The sequence below is a fragment of the Bufo bufo genome, chromosome 1 (genome assembly GCF_905171765.1).
Source record: "Bufo bufo chromosome 1, aBufBuf1.1, whole genome shotgun sequence".
Lineage (NCBI taxonomy): Eukaryota > Metazoa > Chordata > Amphibia > Anura > Bufonidae > Bufo > Bufo bufo.
In genome coordinates, this window is record NC_053389.1 from 387,751,693 (window position 1) to 387,774,144 (window position 22,452).

General features: G+C 45.0%; 2 protein-coding genes across 4 annotated transcripts in view; one reads left to right on the forward strand and one right to left on the reverse strand.

Moving 5' to 3' along the window:
- The window catches only part of CFAP43 (cilia and flagella associated protein 43), an 87,662-nt gene extending 85,646 nt beyond the window's left edge, over positions 1-2,016 (reverse strand). Inside the window, exon 1 of one of the 2 annotated variants that reach the window (XM_040405592.1) lies at positions 1,720-1,763. In XM_040405592.1, coding sequence (XP_040261526.1) covers positions 1,720-1,742 — 23 coding nt within the window. In that variant the 5' untranslated portion in view covers positions 1,743-1,763. Of the gene's footprint in view, positions 1-1,719; positions 1,764-1,891 lie in introns of those variants that run through there. The other variant, XM_040405599.1, reaches the window with a different exon arrangement.
- On the forward strand, positions 1,970-21,840 carry KIAA1191 (KIAA1191 ortholog). Of its 2 annotated transcripts, none has more exons than XM_040405622.1 (9): positions 1,970-2,121; positions 3,750-3,862; positions 4,683-4,762; positions 6,256-6,446; positions 7,138-7,255; positions 18,066-18,190; positions 19,712-19,815; positions 20,824-20,942; positions 21,030-21,840. In XM_040405622.1, exons 3-9 carry the CDS (start codon positions 4,735-4,737, stop codon positions 21,239-21,241), a joined length of 897 nt encoding a protein of 298 aa, XP_040261556.1. In that variant the 5' UTR covers positions 1,970-2,121; positions 3,750-3,862; positions 4,683-4,734; the 3' UTR covers positions 21,242-21,840. The 2 variants fall into 2 exon arrangements, with proteins under 2 accessions (XP_040261556.1, XP_040261563.1); XM_040405629.1 differs by having other exon boundaries at positions 3,750-3,859; positions 4,678-4,762.
- Positions 21,841-22,452: the final 612 nt, after the last annotated feature.

Below are 22,452 nucleotides of genomic sequence, written 5' to 3' on the forward strand. Positions count from 1 at the left end.
AACGTAATCCTAGAAAACCCTTTTAAAGGGGCTTTTCACCTCATGGACCTTTCAAGAAGCCCCCCCCCCCCCCAAGCATGGCCAAACCTGTGGAGTGAATCATACTTACATGATCCCCACCACTGAGTTCCAGCTCATTCGCTCCTACAGCACCTCTGCAGCTCTCCCCGCCCATCCTGTCTGAAGCGGATCATATGGCCGCTGTGATGAAGTGTCTCCCATTCGTCATATCACTGGGTCCCGTGACACATGGGAGACTCATAACCACTGTGGCCAGTCATTGGCTGCGGTGGCCATATGATATGCGTCAGACAGGATGTGGAGAGACCGGAAAGCTACAACAATGCAGGGAGAGCCAAGGAGTAGGAACCCAGCGGTGGGGATCAGGTAAATATGATTCCCTTCTACAGGTCTGCCCATGCTGGAGGTTCTGACCAAAAGACTACTGGGGGGTGGACAACCCCTTTAAGCCATTAAAATCCCCACATCCATATGACAAACTAAGAGATATGCAGCAGTATGCCCTACACTGTCACCCATAGGCTACAATTGTAAGGAAAAGGCATACCCACAGGTCACTTTTTGGCATACAATGGTCGCGCGGTATCTATAGAACATTATGGGCATGTGCACCAAAACCAAGATCTAACCATTGATGGATATACAATATGCACAACCTGTGCCACTGTACATGGGCCCAGCGGGGCTATTAGATTGTATGTAAAGGACATATAAGCCAATGAATCTCGCAGCTCACAACTACTGGTGTCTTTGAAGAGACATAAGGTAGCGGGTATGACAAGCTACTGGAGAGCATGGGGCCGGTAATCTGTTCTTTCACAGGGCCCTCTGCTGCCCGTGACTACATATATGAGTGTAATATAGATGGAAATAGCTCAGATAATTGGCATGGGCACACTCTGCTTTAGAAATGAGCTGTGGGCACACATGTACCCCTAAACGTCTGTGTCATAGTAGATCCAGGAAGGATAACATGATAATGGAGGCGTTCCATTCCGATCCAGCTTTTCATTGACTTCTACGGTAGTCAGATCAGAGTAGTCTACCGTAGCAAGCGACTCTATTGTGCCCCCAAGAACAAGATAACCAATGACAACTGATGATATTTGCCACTGGAAATAATGGAAACATTTCTCAAAGAAGTGCGCAGAGACACAGGCTGGAGCGATCCAAAGAGACGTATATAAGGGGCAGAGCGTGATCCTTGATCGCCATCCTACTATGCCCCAGTATATGAGCAGACCGCACCATGGTGATAAAACGTATGCGCCACCAGGAAACTTTGTATCACCTCTCACAAACACCGCCTTTATACAAGTTACCTGCCAGTCCCATTTCATGGCATCTGCATTAGGACTCATGCACACAAACAAATTTTGTTTCCACTCTGAAAAAAAATGGAAAAGACTCTGTGTGCATTCCGTTATGTAAAAAAATAAAACTTGTCCTATTATTATCCGCATTACGGAGAAGGATAGGACTGTTCTATGAAGGGCCAGCTGTTCCGGTCCGCAAAATACAGAATGCACACGGACGTCATCCGTTTTTTTTGTGGATCTGTGTTTTGCAGACCACAAAATACATACGGTCGTGTGCAGGAGCCCTTATTCTGAAGAATGTTCAAATAAACCATGTACGAACTGTAGACAGGGCAAACATTTCTATTCCATTGTGAAGCCTCCCCCTCTTCAGATTTACCTGACTTCTAGAGAGGGCTCCATGATAGTCCCCGGGATCCCTGGATATAACTTTACTGAACACTAGTACCAAAAGGTAGTTTACACCAGTTGCTAAGAAACACAAACAGCGCATCCTATTGGCTAAGGAAACTGAGTAGCATAGGCGCATGCGCACTGCTTTGAATACCTACGTAATCATGGCTGTCGGTGCTTCAACGAGACCAAGAACTTGTACTGCGCATGTCTTGTCCAGTAGTGCACACCCGCCTTCAAGCCACGCATGCGCAGTGTCTTTTATTTCCGGTCGCCATTCTGAAGTGGATAATGGCTTCTATCGCTCGCTTTCTCAGCATCTTTTGTGTTCGGGGTGTGATACGGGACAGAAGGACGGGAGGCAGGTTCTAGTATAGCGGCTCTGCAGGTGAGACCCCGGATTGTGCTAGTGTATGGAGTTATTTGGGTTTAGCTCTCGCCCCTCCATATTGATGTCAGCAGTGGAGTTCTCTAGTACTGTGCCCTGGATCACCACCTCCCTCCCTTTATACAGGGGGGTCTGGTCTATCTGGTGGAGAAACCAGTTCATGTGGAGACTGGTTCATGGTTTATGGCAGGAAAAAAACCTCACCTGTGTTTTCCTCTTGTGCACCTGTAAGGGCTTATCCTTATGGCAGGACTCAAAACCGCCTGTAAGGGCTTATCCTTATGGCAGGACTAAAAACCGCCTGTAAGGGCTTATCCTTATGGCAGGACTAAAAACCGCGTGTAAGGGCTTATCCTTATGGCAGGACTAAAAACCGCGTGTAAGGGCTTATCCTTATGGCGGGACTAAAAACCGCGTGTAAGGGCTTATCCTTATGGCGGGACTAAAAACCGCCTGGAAGGGCTTATCCTTATGGCGGGACTAAAAACCGCCTGGAAGGGCTTATCCTTATGGCGGGACTAAAAACCGCCTGGAAGGGCTTATCCTTATGGCGGGACTAAAAACCGCCTGGAAGGGCTTATCCTTATGGCGGGACTAAAAACCGCCTGGAAGGGCTTATCCTTATGGCGGGACTAAAAACCGCCTGGAAGGGCTTATCCTTATGGCGGGACTAAAAACCGCCTGGAAGGGCTTATCCTTATGGCGGGACTAAAAACCGCCTGGAAGGGCTTATCCTTATGGCGGGACTAAAAACCGCCTGGAAGGGCTTATCCTTATGGCAGGACTAAAAACCGCCTGGAAGGGCTTATCCTTATGGCAGGACTAAAAACCGCCTGGAAGGGCTTATCCTTATGGCAGGACTAAAAACCGCCTGGAAGGGCTTATCCTTATGGCAGGACTAAAAACCGCCTGGAAGGGCTTATCCTTATGGCAGGACTAAAAACCGCCTGGAAGGGCTTATCCTTATGGCAGGACTAAAAACCGCCTGGAAGGGCTTATCCTTATGGCAGGACTAAAAACCGCCTGGAAGGGCTTATCCTTATGGCAGGACTAAAAACCGCCTGGAAGGGCTTATCCTTATGGCAGGACTAAAAACCGCCTGGAAGGGCTTATCCTTATGGCAGGACTAAAAACCGCCTGGAAGGGCTTATCCTTATGGCAGGACTAAAAACCGCCTGGAAGGGCTTATCCTTATGGCAGGACTAAAAACCGCCTGGAAGGGCCTTTTCAGACGGCCGTATCAATGGGTCCGCATCCGTTCCGATTCATTTCAATGAGGCCGCAAAAGATGTGGAGAGCGCACCGTGTGTTGTCCGCACCTGTAGTTCCGTTCCGCGGCCCTACAAAATAAATAGAGCTTATCCTAAGCGGACAAGAATGGGCATTTCTATAATGGGATGCGTTCTGCAGAACGCACACGGGCGGCATCCGTATTTTAAAGATCCTCAAATCGCGGGTCGTGTAAATGTGCCCTATAGTGTATAGAATTGCCATATACCACACACCGTACACAGGGTGAGGGTCTCGCTTATCAATGCCCAAAACTACACAAGACATGGGTCTGATACATGAATGCCCATGGGCTCCCGTTCTTATTAGTGACCGTCTCCATGTCTTCTCATCTCCAGGGACCCTGCATGGACCACCTTCCAGCTCTCTTCAGGGATTCTGCGTCACTTGCACTATGTTCCGGGGCGACTCCTCTCCTTCCTGGTAATTGGCACTGCACCGCAGCCTGGTAAGATATTGACAGACGAGCGGGCACATAGATCATTTCGCTCTGCTGGCTCCTCACCTTTAGAACAACATGTTTCATGGCTCGCTTGTCATTGTAGATTATGACGCAGAGCCGTAGCTGGGAAAGACGATTCAGCTGGTGCTGTCCTACCCCAAAATCCACAGTTACCTCTGCCCTCTTTCATTGCTTTTATGAATGTCAGTGCCCCTGGGTACTGGAGCCCCTGTGATAAATCTCTAGCATTCAACAACGGCTCTGGATTAAAGGGCAGACTTGTACCTATGAAGCTGGCTGACCTGTTACATGTGCACTTGGCAGCTGGAGGCATCTAGTTGGTCCGTGTTCATATGTGCCTGCATTTCTGAGAAATAGTTTTTAATATATGCAAATGAGGCTCTAGGAGCAACAGGGGAGTTGCCATTACACCTGGAGGCTCTGAAGCTGCCGCACCCTCTGCACTAGATTCTCAGACTAATTTGCAGATATTAAACCATCATTCTTCTCAGAAATGCGGGCACATATGTACATGGGACCAACTAGATGCCTTCAGCTGCCAAGTGCACATGTAACAGGTCAGCCAGTGTTATAGGTACATTTCTGCTGCCAGATGCCTTTAAAGGAGTTAACACATTATTGATCACCTAGCTCCTCTGGATGGAGTGGTCCTGAGCCTGTCTTCCACCACACCATTCACTTCTCTGGGATGGCGGGGGGGATCCTGATTTCTGCGACTTACCCCACCCACCAATATGCTGCCGCCATGAATTTCCTGAATGAACCTTTTTTTTGAGTAATAAATGGCTCCTTATTTTTCCCAGGTAACACAGAGTATATTCTGGGATTCCATAGAAAAGGCAGCATCTGTATTCACTGTAATGGCATCAAGACAACCTGATGTACCTGGTAACACAACTCTTACTGTGCATGGTTCTACCCCATGACGTCGACTGTTTATGTGAACGCCATGAGCAGGCTGTAGATACACCGGAACGTCTTGGGAACTTGTGGACACTTGAGGTGTTGGCCATTCATGGGGAGCACAGGACACCTTTAATTCACTTGAAATGTTTGACTAAGTAGTATGCCTTTAAATGTGAAATTGAGTCTAGTCTGAACAAGTGCCCTGTGAGCTAAATACATCAGCAACCACTAGTAGTTTGCACAATGTATCAGTCTGGTGTCCAGACCGTTGTCTCCAGGATAAGCTATGTACATGTCTGCCGCCTGTTAATGCTCTCATTCACTGACAGCAAGCTAATATCTTGAAAGGGTGAAGAACTGAAACAAAAAGTAAATTACTGTAGTTACAAGGGATTCAGATTCAGTGAAGTAAAATTAGAAAACCTCTTTCAGGTCTACAGTTTGGCTTCTCCCATGTCCTCGTCACAACATGGCTTCCTGAACGTTATCGTAGAAGCCCCATCCGTGTTTTATGTGCACACGTGGCTGTGAGTAGTAATGTCTACTGCAGACAAGAAGTGTTGTCATGAGGACATGGGGCTTGAGGATTGCAGTCACGTCTGTTGCTCCGGTCCTGCTCACTTGGGATTTCTTGACTCTCTGTAATAAATCCCATCTTTTTGGTTTGTTCCGAAAAGGTCGGATGGGAACAGAATTTGCCAAACCTGTTCATTTCTTGCCAACAGCTTTCTATAACTTTTAGGTGGTTCCACACCGAGTTTTACTTGTTTTATGTACTTGGGGAGTCTTTCTTGCGCTTCTTTTTGGCTCCTACATTGTATACATTGACCTGCTCCTTATCTTTCCAACCAGTGGAAAGATGAGGAGCAGGAGATCTTCTGCTGGCTTAGTGGATTCTTGTGTTTTGGAAATTCAGCGTGTCCTGAGGTCTCCTCTTGGCTGCAGTATATATATTCTGTAATGTCAGTGCAGACGTCCTGGTCTCGCCAATGTTTTCAAATGAATTTTCCATCTTTTGTTTCCTCTTAATGGTTTTTAAGAAAACTTGCTTGTGGCACCATTTGTCTGCATACTTGAAAGGAGCTCTGTTCACATATGGTGCTTCAGTTTCTTGACCATGTTTTTCATGGTGACACAGTGCTACTTGTATAGTGGGCATGCTTATGGCTAGTTTCACACAGTCTTTTTTGCCATTTTTCGCATTTGATTTTCACAGTGGAAACCTATGCATACAGAGGTTACTTTATACTCTAGGACTTTACGGTCTAGGACATTTTTATTTATTTTTTTTATTCTATTTTCTCTTAGGCATCTCTGAGAGTTGCAAAACAATACCTGTATTAAATTTTTACAACAAATTTTTTTTAAACTTTTTACTGCAAAAAAGAAAAAAAAAAGCCATAAAAATACTGTGTGAAAGAAGCCTTGAGGTGTTCCTGGTTAAACTGAAGTAGTAAGCAGTTGTTTGTCTTCAGCCATTGAGCACAGCTCGAGTGGGCTTCTAGGAAAAATGTCCCTGCCCATTGGGATGCACCGTCGTGCTTTCAGCTATGACGATGCCCTGGAGGATACAGCCCCGATGACGCCACCTCCATCGGATATGTGCAGTAACACCCTGTGGAGAAATCCTGTAATCCCAGAACGTAAATACCAGAAGCTGTCTAAGGTACGCCTGAAAGACCCTTCATGTGCTTATCGTCCATTTCTGTATACAGAGTGTCAATGCATTCAAGTTATAATGAGAGTCCATTCTTAAAGGGCCATCAAGAGCAACTCCCAGAACCAGAGTTTTGGAGACTGTATACTGTCTGGCATTTAGCTGAAAAAGATTTGAGGAGCCATGTTGTCAAAGCCCCATCAGCAATGGCCAGGAGCGCTCTCCGCTGTGCTGACTGGCCGAGAGAAGCAGAAATGTCCTTTTCAGAATACAGCCCTTCTCCCAAATTCTGGCTGTGGGATCTCTTGGTAACCACTGTGTGTGTGGCCATTGTCCATGTGCTTTTATTGAAGAATACCTCATCACAGATTTGATCAGAGAACTCAGGGACTGTGATTATTACTGGAGGAAAGGAGCGATTCCTTCCAGAAACAGTACCGCAGCTGACCACAGATTGACTGCGGCTCAAGTCCACACACAACCCGTGGACAGAGGTGGTGTGGTTTCAGGAAGAGAGCAGCCATGCTTTGTAATCCCGGGCAGTCAGTGATCGTTGTGAAGTTAAGGCTTTTGGGATAGAAAATAAACTGATCACCTAGCAAAGATTATTTACCATGTTGTTCTCCCCCCCCCCCCCTCTCTTTCCTCCCAACATAATCCCATCCTGTGACCCTCTACACTCTCCACCCTCTTTGAGCAGGTTGAGGATGGGGATGATAGCATGCCCCCACCTGCTTTGCCCAATTCCACCTCTGTTGAGAAGGCTCCTGTGGTGAAAGCCAAAGCAACCTCTGTCATCATGAACTCTCTTATAACAAGTAAGGTCGTCTTTTCTTTGGTTATAATTGTGCACCTATGTCAGGGGAATACGGCTATTATCTGCACACACCTCCATGTCATGAATACTAATACTTGTGTGTACTTTGGAAACTTTGAGGCCTAGTTTACAATCACAGTGATTTTTCAAAACCACAGAACCGGGAAATCGTTCCATTTTACCTTATGTGTGTGTAGCCTCCACCCCTGGTTTTGGTGTGGGAACAAGGCCTAACCCGGTGTCAAAGTATCTTACCTCGTCTTGTTGACCAATTGCTGCAAATGGAGCGGGGACAGTGAGAAGCTACCACACAATGCCGGCATCTTCTAATGCGTTTCTTTACCATTGGCAGAATATTCTGTATCTACAAGTAGTAGTAAAGCTAGAGGTGGACCAAGCTATGTTACTTGGTAGCGGATAAAATATTAAATGCATATACAGGTAAAGCAAAGTGAATCAAAGGCTCTTGGGTGAATTCACATGACGTAGAAAGAAATGTTTGCCGCTGAAAATCCATCCCGTATGTGTGAATGGGGTTGCTTGTACAGCATGTGCATGGATTTGTGCCAGCCCTATTCACATCAATGGGACAGTCACAGTTCACGCTTACTGGTAGCATTCTGGATTCCCTGTCTGCACTGCATTGTGTGATGAAGTTCAGCAGATCTTGTCAGTGAGATCCACACCTGCATCAGAGGCTTTGGTTGGTGCATCCATTGCAGATTCTGCATACATTTCTGGGGAGAATAGCCTTGCATGCAAAAAAGAAAACAGGAGTGGTGACATGACTAGCGAAGAGCTGCTCCTAGACCGCATGGACTATAACGGGATCTGTTTGAGAACCCAGTGTTTAATGACGGAGGACACTAATAGGGGCACAAACCCTTTAAAGAGGACCTTTCGCCTATCCTGACACACTACTTGCATTTCCCATGTATTTCCCTATTCTTATGACTTCACCTTTTGGCGTGCCTCTATTGTTCTTACTAGAAGTTTTATTTATGAATTGTCTGCAACAAAGGTCCATCTGGGTGTTACCAGTTTAGGAGGTTATCAGTTCGCAGTCTGACACTATCCAATCAGTGCTGCCAGTGTCAGCCTGGCAATTTATTTATGTCCGGAGAGGTGACAGGTCCTCTTTAAACTTGCTTCTTATACTCTGGGAAGTGTGGTCTAAGGTTTTACTCGCCACTCATCTGGTTTCAAGCTATTTAGTCAGGTTTTTAAGGAATTTATCAACAGATAGGGTAACTGTGAGAAGAATAGTCGAAGTTAGTAGCATTCAGTAGATTAAGGTACCCTACATTAATGTGGATCTGTCAGGTCTTCTATTCTACTTGATATGAGGGTAGTATGGGATGGAGGGGGGAGTTCTGAGTTTAGTGTAACTGTCTTTTTTTTTTTGTAATGTGTAGGGGCAGTGCTACTCACCATTTTTGTAATGTACAATTTCAGTAATTAAAGGGGTTCTCCGGGAATTAAGAAAATGAAAATACTTTAAATATTACTTTATAATAAATATATTCCCAAATACCTTTTATTTATAATGGTTCATGTTGTCTAGGGAGCAATCATCAGGGGGAAACAAAATGGCTGCTGTTCTAATAGTACACACAAAACCTGTCCTAATCACACAGCAGGACAAGTTACTTCACAACACTGAGGTAAAGAGCTGCCTCATCCTCCTCTCTGCTCTACCTGTCGGGGGTTATGATTCTGAATACAGATGATAAGATCTTCAGCTGAATCTCTGTAGGAATGGAGTTCTTGAAGAGACATTAAGTACAGAGAGGAGGGACTGTGGGCTGTGGTAATGGAGACTGCATATAATAGCTGCTGCTCATTAGTCACACCCTCCCATCTTTATTTCATGTCTCCTCATGAACTCCATTCTTACAGAGATTAAGCTGAAGATCTTATCAGCTGTATGCTGACAAGCCGAGATGAGGAGGCCAAGGCAGCCTTATAGCTCAGTGTTGTAAAGTAAGTTGTCCTGCTGTGTGATTAGGACAGGTTTTGTTTGTACTAATAGGACAGTGGCCATTTTATTTCTCCTAAATGATTGCTCCCTAGACCAAATGAGCCATTATAATTAATGAAAGGTATTTGCGAATATACTAAAATTAATATTTAAAAGGAACCTGTCACCAGGATTTTGTGTATAGAGCTGAGGACATGGGCTGCTAGATGGCCGCTAGCACATCCGCAATACCCAGTCCCCATAGCTCTGTGTGCTTTTATTGTGTAAAAAAAAACGATTTGATACATATGCAAATTAACATATGACTCTTTTATCTTACTTGTGTGACCAGAGAAGAGTCATATTTTTCAAGCTCTGACTCATCTCAGGTTAATTTGCATATGTATCAAATCGTTTTTTTTACACAATAAAAGCACACAGAGCTATGAGGACTGGGTATTGCGGATGTGCTAGTGGCCATCCAGCAACCCATGTCCTCAGCTCTATACACAAAATCCCGGTGACGGGTTCCCTTTAAGTATTTTCTTAATTCACGGAGAACCCCTTTAATGTATATTTCTATTAAACAATGACTGTTATGTAAACAGAAGACAGAGGAGCGTTGCTAAGATTCAAAATGGTACACTTTAGAGCTATTTTTCCCCTCACCCATGACGGCACCCAGTGCGACTCAGGACCTCCCATCAGGACAGGAAACCTGAGAAGATAAAAAGGACACACCTCCACCCAACACCAGTTCAGGTTTCCTGTCCTCCAGATGGGAGTTCCTGAGAAGCAGCAGTAGTACTGCACGACATACCTCAGAAGAAGAAGCACCAGCGCTGGGGGGGGTCTGTGGCTATGCCGTGGGAAGACCTATCCCTGGGGAGCGGTAGTTCTGTGGCCGTGCTGGAAGCCGCTCCCCACAAGTCTGCCTGCGCCCGCACTCGCTGCCGGTCCTGCGGGGAGCCGCTGTGGCCGTGTTCAGGCGGCTCCCCATGCCGGCTTGCCCAGTTTGAGAATGGCGCCCGCGCGTCTGAGCGCTTATGCGCATGCGCGGGGCCATCTTTCGAGGGCTGGCCGGTGACGTCGGGGGGGCGGGGCTTCTCCCTCGACGCGCAGGACCCGGAAGTGAGGGCCGAGGCGCGTCTTTTAAATCTATAAATGCGGCAGCAGGTGCAGGCAGCCAGCGGAGGCACAGTGTGTTTGTGCTGAAGTAGGATCCAGCTAGCAAGCATGTCGGAGCCTACTGATGGACGCGCTGAACCCCTGGACCCCTTGAGGCCTGCAAGTCCGGTACTGGTCCTAAGGATGGGGAAGGAAAAATTCACATGGTGAGAACGTTCCTTTTTTTACTAATAAGGTGTTTCTGTCTTAGATCCCAAAGCCTCCAAAAAAGTCGTCTTCCAAGTCAAAACACAAAGAGTGTGCAGATTGTAAGACGACTCTATCTGCATCCTATCAGAAACCTCTGTGTACGGCATGTATAGACAAACTGGTAGCGGAACAGTCCCAGACCCTTACAAGATCTATGAGGTCCTTAATCAAAGCATCCTTCAAGACATTCAGTAAAGGCCGTGCCAGATCCCCGGATAAAGCCACAGAATGTGATAGTATGGAAATGGACTCGTCCGATAGTGAAGCCAGAGAATCCGGGCAGCTAGATTCCAGTAATTCAGATTCCTCGGACGAGGAATATTCAGGGAAGTCCTTCTTTTCCCCTGAGGATACGCAGCCATTATTAAAAGCGGTCCGAGCAACTATGCAGCTGGAAGACATTAAGCAGACCAGATCAGTTGCGGATCAGGCCTTCCAGGCATTAGGCCCTAAAAAGCATAGGGTTTTTTCTATGCATGAAAGCATGCAGGCGATTATTAAAAAAGAGTGGAAGAATCCTGACAGAAAGTTCTTCATACCTTCCTCTGTTAAAAGAAAATACCCTTATGAAGAAAAAGTGTCCTCAAGTTGGGATAGGGCCCCTACGGTGGATGCACCAGTCGCCAAAATTGCAAAAAAGTCTGCCCTCCCATTTGATGATTTAGGTTGTCTTTCTGACCCGTTAGATAAGAAAGCGGACATATATCTTAAACGGGCTTGGGAGACATCGGCCGCCTGTCTCAGACCGGCAGTCGCAGCCACCTGGGTTTCCCGGTCGCTGAGACTATGGATTGACCAGCTAGAGTCACATCTTAAAGAAAAAAGACCTAGAGAAGAGCTCCTAGCTTCTCTCCCCACCTTCTCTAAAGCAGCTGATTTTTTAACGGATGCCTCCACTGATGTGATGCGCTTTTCCGCCAGAGCCTCTGCTATGACAAATGCGGCTAGAAGAGCTATTTGGCTTAGATCCTGGAAGGGTGACCAGGGATCTAAGGCCAGACTCTGTGCCCTTCCGTGTGAAGGCGACAGATTATTTGGGTCATCTTTAGATGACATCCTGGAGAAGGCCTCTGACAAAAAAAGGGGGTTTCCTGTCCCTCAGAAGCCCCCCTTTTTTCGTAGGCCCCAGCAGAGCTTTAGAAGGCAGAGGGGCAAGCCCTACGATAGGAAAGAGAGAGATCGATTTCAAAGGAAATCTAGCGGCTTTCTTTTCAAATCCCAGGATAATAAAAAAGATAAGCAGCAATGACGCCGGGCTCCAAGTTGGGGGGAGACTCTCTTCCTTTCTCCCTGCTTGGTCAAAGGTCACCCAAAACAAATGGGTTTTGGGAGGGATAGCAGAGGGAGTCAGATTGGAGTTTCTCTCCTACCCCCAAAATTTCTTCACCCACACTCCAACTCCGAAAGATCCCTTAAAATCCACAGTTTTAGAGGCAGAGGTTCAGTTATTATTGGACAAAGGAGTCGTTTGCCAAGTTCCCATAGAAGAGGAGGGCAGGGGGTATTACTCCCCACTCTTTCTAGTAAAGAAACCCAATGGGTCCTTTCGAATGATTCTAAATCTAAAACGACTAAACAAGTTCCTGAAATACAAAAGATTCCGGATGGAAACGATAAAGACAACTATAGACCTGCTATACAAAGATTGCTGGATGGCAAGTATAGACTTAGAGGATGCTTATTACCACATCCCTATTCATCCCTCCTCCCAAAAGTATTTGAGAACGGCAGTCCAAGTAAAGGGCCAGCTTCTGCACCTGCAATACAGGGCCCTCCCGTTTGGGGTCTCACAAGCCCCGAGAATTTTTACAAAGGTTGTGGCGGAGATGGTGGCATTCCTCCGATTGTCCAGGATAGTGTTAGTACCCTATCTGGACGATTTTTTGTTCATAGCCCAGACGAAGGTACAGTTACAGACGGATCTTGTCCGGGTGTGTTCTCTACTGAAAGATCTGGGATGGAAGGTCAATCGAGAAAAGTCTTGCCTAACCCCCTCTCAAAATTGCGTATTTTTAGGGATGCAGCTAGATTCCAGGGCTCAGAAAACATTCCTTCCTCAGAAGAAAATAGTTTCAACAAAGGAACATGTTTGGAGCCTTTTCCGCTCCTTCCGATGTTCCATCAGGAAGGCGATGGCAGTATTGGGGCACCTGACGGCTACGATTCCCGCAGTGCCGTTTGCTCAGATTCACACAAGATCGTTACAGTGGGATATCTTAAAGAAATGGAATGGTCTTCCACAAACACTAGAGGAAAAATTTCATCTCTCCTCCAGAGCAAGGTATTCCCTCCTATGGTGGACATCCGAGAAGAATCTTTCGGCAGGGATGCCCTGGTCCTTCATAGAACCCATACGGATAACAACAGACGCCAGTCCGTGGGGTTGGGGGGCTCATTCAGATGGGAAATATTGGCAGGGAAGATGGGATCTAAGAACCCGAGCCTGCACATCAAATTACAAGGAACTCAGGGCAGTAGAAAGAGTTCTAAGGGTGGCAGTTCCAGATGTCTTGAACAAAAAACTGGTCTTTTACTCGGACAATTCAACAACAGTGGCCTATATAAATCACCAGGGCGGAACAAAAATACCATCCCTAATCTTCCTCTGCCAGGAAATTTTCAAAATAGCAGAAGACAGGAACCTGCTCCTATCTGCAATACATCTAAAGGGAAAAGAGAACACGGTGGCCGACTTTTTAAGCCGAGTGGAACTCAGCCAGGCAGAGTGGAGTCTGAACGAGGAAGTCTTTTCCCAGATTGTCTTAAGGTTTGGGACACCAACTATAGACCTCTTCGCTACCCGGAAGAACAGGAAGACAGAGAGGTTCTTCTCTTTTCTCTTTAAATCACACAGAGAACCCCACGGCCGTGGACAGTCTGGCCCAGGATTGGAGCCGAGAACGAGGCTATGCCTTCCCACCTATTTCCCTAATTCCACACGTACTGAAGAAGGTACGGAGGGAGGGAGCCTCTATAATCCTGGTAGCCCCGAAATGGCCCAAAAGGATCTGGTACTCCACCCTGTTAAATCTAGCCAGAAGCCCCCCCTGGACGATCCCTCCAAGGGGGGACCTCCTTCTCCAGGGGCCTGTATGCCACCCCAATCCGGAGATTCTACAATTGGCAGTGTGGAGTTTGACAGGGGCATCTGGTTGAGTAGAGGGCTCTCTAACAAGGTTGTTTCCACCCTTTTAGGCAGTAGGAAAGCTACAACAGCCAGGAAATATAATAGAGTGTGGAATATCTTTGCTTCCTTTCTAAGGTCTAGCCCTGATCCATTTAAACCTCCAGAAATACCTAAAGTTTTAGACTTCTTGCAGGCAGGTTTAGACAAGGGACTCAAAGCCTCCACCCTAAAAGTACAGGTATCCGCCTTGAGCTATTTTTTCGACTATCAGTTAGCAATGCATCCTTGGGTCAAACGTTTTCTTTCTGCCGCGGCCAGAATCCATCCTTCTGTAAGGCCTCTTTCCCCTCCATGGGATTTAAACAGGGTCTTGACAGCCCTAACCGATAAGCCATTTGAGCCCTTGTTAGAGATCCCAATTGACATCCTGTCCATTAAAATGGCTTTTCTACTGGCAATCACTGGCAAGCTAGGAGGGTCTCGGAGATCCAGGCCTTCTCTGCACATCCACCATATACTGTCATCCAGGACAATCAAGTAGTAATTAGGCCCCTGCCTTCCTTCCTTCCCAAAGTTGTCTCGGATTTTCACAGGAGCCAGGACATTGTGTTGCCTTCCTTTTTTCCTAACCCCTCCAATAGCAGGGAAAAAAGTTTTCATTGCTTGGACGTTAAAAGATGCTTGTTAGTTTACCTGGATGTTACGTCTTCATGGAGGAAAGACGAGAACCTTCTTGTCCAGTTTTTAGGGAAGAATAGGGGTAAAAAAGCATCCTGCGGGGTTATTGCCAGATGGGTGAAGAAGGCCATAACAAAGGCTTACATCTCCTTGGGTCTTTCCCCTCCTTCTGGGTTCGGGGCCCATTCTACTCGGGCAGTGTCTACTTCATGGGCTGAAAGAGCTGACGTGTCCTTAGCTCAGATTTGTAGGGCAGCTACATGGAGTTCCCCACATACCTTTCTCAGACATTATATGTTGCAGCTCCATTCTGACGCCTCATTTGGGCAGAAGGTCCTGCAGGCTGTGGCCCCCCCCTAGACTCTACTTATAGTCTATCTCGCACTGGGTGCCGTCATGGGTGAGGGGAAAACAACATTGCTTACCGGTAATCGTTTTTCTCGATACCCATGACGGCACCCGATAGTTCCCTCCCCATATATAGATACAGATACGGATACATTTATAAAAATATATAAAGTATCAGTCAGGTCTATATGAAGTAATATAGATTTAAAAAAAAAAAAAAAAAAAAGAGGGTCTTTAATCCCTTATCACTTCTCTCCGGAGAACAATTTATTTCTTCCACTGGTGTTGGGTGGAGGTGTGTCCTTTTTATCTTCTCAGGTTTCCTGTCCTGATGGGAGGTCCTGAGTCGCACTGGGTGCCGTCATGGGTATCGAGAAAAACGATTACCGGTAAGCAATGTTGTTTTCTAATAGAAATGTACGATTTCAGTAATGAAAGTATATTACAAAAATGATCATTATCACTGCCCCTATACATTATGAAAATTAAAAAAAGAATGACCGTTACACTTTAAGGATGTATAGTTTTGATTCAGTATTGTACCAGAAGTGTCTCTTTAAATTTTTCCAAGGGTCATGCAGGACTCGCAGGCTTTCTGACAGCATTTATACAGCTTTATACATAAATACTCACTTGGGTTTTCATGATATGCTTATGTCTACAGGCACATAACATAAGTGCATGTACATCTTGAAGTTTTATTTTAATAGATGTGCGTCTCAGGCTCTCCTTACTTTTGGCCACAATTTTTTAATGTATAGCTTACAATGTAGCTTTGATGGAATATGCTCAAGGGAAAGTGCTGAGTGGTTACTTTTAGACAATACGTTGCATATAAAAATCTCCTGTGACCTACAGTATAGTAGTAAATCTGAAAGCACTGCTAAAGAGTGCACACTCTGCCCTGTGCCCGGAGTTAGCAGGCTGTTCTTTTGCCATCTGTTCCCTGTTTACCCTTGTAAGACAGATTCAGCGAGCCGTGCTTTATTTTTATCGGAAGGGTACTGGATGCCGGGCGGGTAGTTTAGACAGAATGCTGGGTAGACTGGACCTGCAGCGGTTACCTATACATGACTGTCTATTTAGTACTCATTATTTTCCACTATTGTGCGCTTTTTATTTCCACTGTCTTCCTACCATTTGCAGCAATTGGACATTTCAAGGATCGAGAACGTCTTTCCTTAGTTTGTATAATATCATCTGAATCGGGACAAAAATAATTACGAATCAATTTACAGAATTGACAAAACTTTGCATTCTTTGTGGCAGTTCCCCATTTCCTCACGGCTAATTAGTTGTGGAACGCTTTTCCTAGCAGTGCCATATTGTCCTAGGGTATCATGAATACATGCTCACTGTGCCAGTGTAGAGGGCAAGGGGAATGGTGGCACCCACTTGTCAATAACGAGGGAACGCAGAGCTCTAAGAAAAGAGGTCAGAATGATTAAAATGAATACAAGTGTTTGTCAGGAGAGCTCAGTTCACACTGAATGCATACGATGGGAGAATTTCCAGCTAGAAGCCTCTAGCTGTAAAGAGGAAGCGAGTGGGGGGTTCACACTTTAGTGAGTGTGCTTCAAGGCCAATTGCTGCAGTTTTTGTACATGTAAAATATTATTTTAACAGTTTTCATGTGGTTAATAAGCAATAAAAAAATAAAAAAAACTCCCAAAGCTCAATGTTGAGAAAGCACCACTGCAAAAAGCAGTTTAATATTTCCCATAGACCCCAAGTTAACATGCAGCTGGTGTTTTTGACCCTTATGGCCCAGATTTACTAATGTCTGCTGTAGAGAGGCACATCTAGGTTTCTCCACTTTTTCCTGACAAAGGGAAAAGATGCGCCATTTTGAACTCTAGTTGCTCCACAATTCTGGTGTAAAAACTTAACTTAAAGTAAGCTTACCAATAGTTGGTATAGTCTGTGAAAAGTGCCCATCGCTGGGGCTCATGCACGCAAACACATATATATATATATATATATATATATATATATATATATATTATTATTTTTTTTTTCCCCATGTCTGTTCTGTCTTTTACGGCTCATATGTGCAACCATTCACCTGGAAATGACTGTGTGCATTCCATGTCTGCATGGCCGTTCCACAAAAAGACAGAACATGTCCCATTATTGTTATGGACAAGGATAGGACGGTTCTATTATGGGCATTTCGTTCCGCAAAATGCAGAACGCACATGGCCGGTATCTGTGTGTTGTGGATCCGCAATTTTCAGACCGCAAAACGACTGGTCATGAGCATGAGCCCTTATAGTCCTACCTGAGCCCCTGTGATAAACCTGCTGCAGGGCTGTATAAGCTCACACCGTGTTTATGAGACACCAGCCGCACTGATATTCCCAAATGGTAGATTTTCTTTTAAAGGGGTTGTCAGAGTTATGAAAAAAAAAAAATATATATATCACTGTAAATCTGATGGGCAGTAATATATAACTGAGCTAAGCAAGTTTTAGGTTAAAAAAAAAATATATAAAAAATCCTAATTTCCCTGGTTCTCTTCTTGCCCTTAGTTTACCTGCAATAACAGTCTCTGCCCCTCCCCTGCAGAGGGAGTTAATAGAAGTGCTGCCCTGAGTGACATGTCTGCCTGCTGGGAGACTAGGCTGCATGTTGTATGTGTAGGACTAAAAGTCCCAGCTGTACAGTGACACTGCTGATACACACAGGATCTTCTCCCTACCTGTTCTTGTGCAGAACTCCTCTAGTCTGTGAGCTCCTGTGCATAGCATTTGTCTCCTCACTGCTTGCAGCTACTCAGTAAAGCCTTCAGCCCAGAGTCTGTGCTCCTGAAGGGGTTAATCTTTCCTGAAGTATCCAGTGGGGGAGAGACACAAGGCAGACATCAGACTTCTCGTGTACAGACACATATCTGATCTCTTAGGGTTGTGCACGAAACATCATCAGAGCAGGGAGAAGCTTATATCACAGGTCATGTGACCCTCAGTGAAATCTGAGAAAGGAGCAACTACAGATGCAGTAAGTGCATGGTAAAGCTGTTACATTTGAATAATTAGAAACCTACAAAGAACGGGGGAAAAAAAACCTCGGAAAACCCCTTTAAGGCTATGGGATAGAGGATTAAACTGATACAAGACTATACAAGATAAAGTATTGGTAAACTGCTTGTTTCATGTCGATAGAAGCTGTGACTGTCACAGGCAGCGTTAGTTTGTGTGTGTGTGACCCCTAGAAGTATTATCCGTCCAGTATGCCTGTGCATAGTGTTGCTATGACAGAGGAGTGAGTCTCTGGCTTTGGCACCCGCTTGAAAGCTGTGTGTGCAAATGTTTCCCATTTCAGAGCATACACAGGAGAGCATTCAGCGATTCGAGCAGCAAGCCGGTCTCAGGGATGCTGGCTATACTCCACACAAGGGCCTTACTGCTGAAGAGACCAAATACCGTCGTGTGGCAGAGGCCCTACATGTAAGACTTGTGTTCTGCTCTCCTGTCTCTGTTGATAACCTGTGGCCTGTGCTTCTGCTTTGCTTTTTCCTTTCCTTTCCATCTTCTCCTTAGTTATTGTGCTGTGCCTGCATGTGTGTGCTCATAAATATGATTTGATCATTCAGGATTTTTGTAAAACATGCTATACATATTAAACCTTTGACTTTATGGGACTTCACCCCCCCCCCCCCCTTCCCCAAAGAAGCCCTGTACAAACTGTGGAAGTGGTGCCATGTACACTAGTAACTAGAAAGTCCAGATGTAAGCTGAAGTTCTTTTTTTGGACTCGTGAGATCTATACAGAATGCATGTGTCATGCATGATGCCACATAAGTGTCTTATATTGTTACCCTAGGGTGGCTGGTAATATGCTCTATATATCCCAGATTGGCATAAGTAATAGTTCTGTTATTAATATTATTCTAGTATTAGGGCCAGTTCAGAAGTTGTTTTTTTTTTTTTTCTTTGCATGGTTTTTGTATGTTTTCCATGCACAAAAAAACTCTGAACAGCCTCCCATTTACCTAAATTAGGCAGCACTTTTTTTTTTTTTTTTCCCCACATGGGAAAAAATAAGAATCGTGATCTATCTTGGCCCGGAATCTACACCGATTCTCCTATTGAAATGAATGGGAAGCTGAAGAAAAATGTACTCTGCCATTTTTCTTTACGTGGATCTGCGCCATCTTCTCTTGTGTGAAAATAACCTAGCATATGCGTGGAAGCCAAAACGTATGAGAACGGACACTTGTTAGAGGCCTAAATTGCTTAAAAGATGAAGATGCCACTTTGTATTGGGTCCTGAATATGAAGCCTGTGTATAGACAGCCCGTTTTCTTATCTGCTGGGCTTTGCTTGAATATCCTCTTATTTCGGCTGCTTGCTTCATAACATTGCAGCTGGGAAGTGTAGTTATGTAAGAGCCGGGCAAGGACTGCTTGTACTCGGAGGAGTACATTACGTAATAGTCTGCTTCTGCCAGTTTCTAGTAGTAAACTAGGTTATACATTGACGGATTGAATTTCTCTATACTCTGATTTGGACAGTGCCCAGGGCACACTGCCCATTACAAATAGACCTGAAGGTTCTTAGCCAACAGACTGAGATTTCAGCAATCGTTCACTTATGGCAGGACGTATTTTGGGTATAGATCAGTGAATTTAATCCCCATGTTTGCTGTGGAAAGATTTTGGTGAGATGCACAGTATTTTGCGCCACCTTGCTTTTCAGTGACTCGATGGCTTGCTGTTTGAGTACGAGTAATGTACATCAGTATTAGGCCTGTCAGTTGCAGGGTTGCTAGCTAGCCTGATCATGGCTATCACATAAATGCTGCTTTCCTGCTATAAGTAGAGCCAGGTCTCAGGCTGCCTTCCTGCCAACTGTAGAGGGAAGACGCGGGCTCAGTCTTATTGTTTTCAGGCACTTTGTCAGTTTTTCACAAAATTGGTGCTTTTAGTCACGCACAATATATAACTGCTTTTTCTTTTCTCTTAACAGAAGCTAAAGATGCAAACTGGAGAATCCAGTGAAGAGAAACAAAGTTCATCTGCTCAGTCCACTCCATGCAGCACTCCAAGTTCCTCCCCTAAGCAGATGCGAAGGTAATGCGCAGGCTTTTCTACTACGGTACACAAGACTGAAGCTGGCCATAGACATTCTCCTTTTGTTGGCTGAACCTGCCAAAAACGGCAAGTTCAGCTGACACACTAATGTATGTGGGGATTGTCTGACTCTTCCCCGACAGATGTTAGGAGACAAGAATCGGGAGAAATGAATATTTTGCCCTATCCTTTTGTTGTTCGGGGAGATAAGCTGCTGCCATAGCATACGCAGACCTGTTCGACCAAGCCAGGGAGAGAGCTGTCATCTGGCTTTAATCATTTTTCCATCATATTCTACTCTGCTCTTTTCCATGGTTATGACTAGGGATGAGCGAATCGACTTCGGATCAAACATCTGAAGTTGATTTGCATAAAACTTCTATCCAATACTGTACGGAGCAGGAGCTCTATACAGTATTAGAATGTATTGGCTCCGATGAGGTACCACTTGGAAACAAACCCAAGTTTGGGAAATGTTCAGAAGCAGTGGTCGTGCTCCCACACTATAAGAAAAAGCACCAGCCTATGTGCACTCCAACAGTCCCAGCCACCAGAGAGACCAGCGCTTTTTCTGTTTTCTTTTTCCCTTCAAACCCTTTTACTATGAAGACTGTATGCAATTTGTGTAACTCTGGGATTGGGGTAGTCATCTGTTCTGCAGTAGTGCAGTATCAGAACTACAAAGTGGAGGATGCTGATCCCATTGACCCTTCCATTGCAAAGAAGCAAAGTGGTGGCTAAACGTATCAAATTTGGGCGTTGTAAGTTTAGGCTGATATATCTTTAAGAATAGGAGGGGGAGGATGCAGTAAGATAAAAGAAGTTAGCCCATGTAAACTGTTCACATGTTTTAATATGATGACCGTTCCCAATGCTTAAGAAAAAAAAAACCTCCAAATGATAAAGTGCAGCCACAGAGAGGCATACAAATATAAGCTTGTTTAATGGCTATTAGTTACTGTTTGTTTAGAAACTGGTTATATATTTGTCTGTTCCTGTTCGGCACAGATCCTGGTTCAGTCAAGGTTCCACTACATCTCTCCCTGCTGGCGAATTCCAAGGCTCTGATGCAGATAAATGGAGCGTGTTTGGTCCTCGTACTGTGCAGAAATCCATCACAGACCCAGGTAACGTTTGGCCACTAAGGCAAAATCCTTTCCCAACTGTGTTATGATAGTGGCATCAGTGCCCATTATTTTATGCCTTCTTTACAGGTGGTTTTACTGTCCAGTCGTACAAAGGTGCTCAAAAACCAACCCCCATGGAACTGATGCGAGCTCAGGCTAACCGAATAGCAGATGAACCCATGACAGTCAAACCACCCAAGATGGAAATGCCACCATTGTCAGCAGAAAATAAAAAGATTAACCGGGGCCACAACCTGAAGCCACGAGATATGAACATACTCACACCCACTGGCTTTTAAGATGCACACGCACTCATTTCAATTAGTATTTGGAGGAGAATTCCATTTACTTGTAGGCTTCTCATTTCATGCATGATACAGATCCCTTATGAGGAAGGAGATTAATAGTAAACCATGGACTCCATTCTCAAATTGTATGAGACAACTAATCCGTTTTAACTTCCCTCAGAGAAAGGTAGGACTTACCACTATGCATTCCCTCACTAAGCTGTTGTTGGATCCCACCTTTGTCTTCTACAAAGAGGTTATATTTGTTTCCCTGTACCCTATTTTGGAGACCTGATCGGCTGCACTAAAAGAAGCATGTGATGGTAGCGCAGACCTGGAGCTTCTCGGCTTTATCTATAATGTGTAGGCCTTAATACTGAAATGAAATCCTTGCTGTTAGGCCTGTAACCAACGACATGACGCTAGCTCCAGTTTCTTTTCTGCTTTCTATAATGTTGGCACATGCAAACTTCAAATTATTATTATTTTTTTGAATTCCATTTTGAGGAGATTGCACACGCAAAGTCTGTTGGATTTAATTTATTTGTATGCGTGGCTTGTGTAATCTGTGCCCAGTTTTATGGTGTAAAATAAACTTGAACTAAGGCTTCTGTTGGACTGCTGTTTTTTTAATTTGGCCTACAACCAGTCCTGGGAATGTACTACACTTTGAGCACTCCGCTGAGGCAGTTATGGGTGAAGGTGTTTCATTGAGTCAGTTGGGGGAGGGAGGGGAGAAGACATGTCTCGTGATCAGCTGTTTGAAGTGGCTGCGCCTCATGTGAGGTCTGTGTCCTCTAAAGTGGTCGTCTGCACACAGTCTACATTGCAGTGTAATTACGACTGTTCCTCCCGTTCACTTGAATGAGCCTGAAGTAGCTGTAATTAAACTGCTCCACCCCTACAAAGGAGATGACATACACTCAATTTAGAAGTGGAAGCAACAGTTGTACGAACACCAATATCCCTTCAAGCTGCTAAAAGGCAAGGGTCCCAGATACCGATGAGCTATGCTGAGGATGGGTCATCAATATTAAACTTTCAGAAAACCCCTTTAACAGGTCATAACCTTATTATATAGTAACAGGTTGTAAGGCTGAAAAAAGACATCTGTCCATCCAGTTCGGCCTGTTATCCTGCAAGTTGATCCAGAGGAAGGCAAAAAAAAAAAAATGCGAGGTAGAAGCCAATTTTCCCCAGTTAAGGGGGGAAAAAAATTCCTT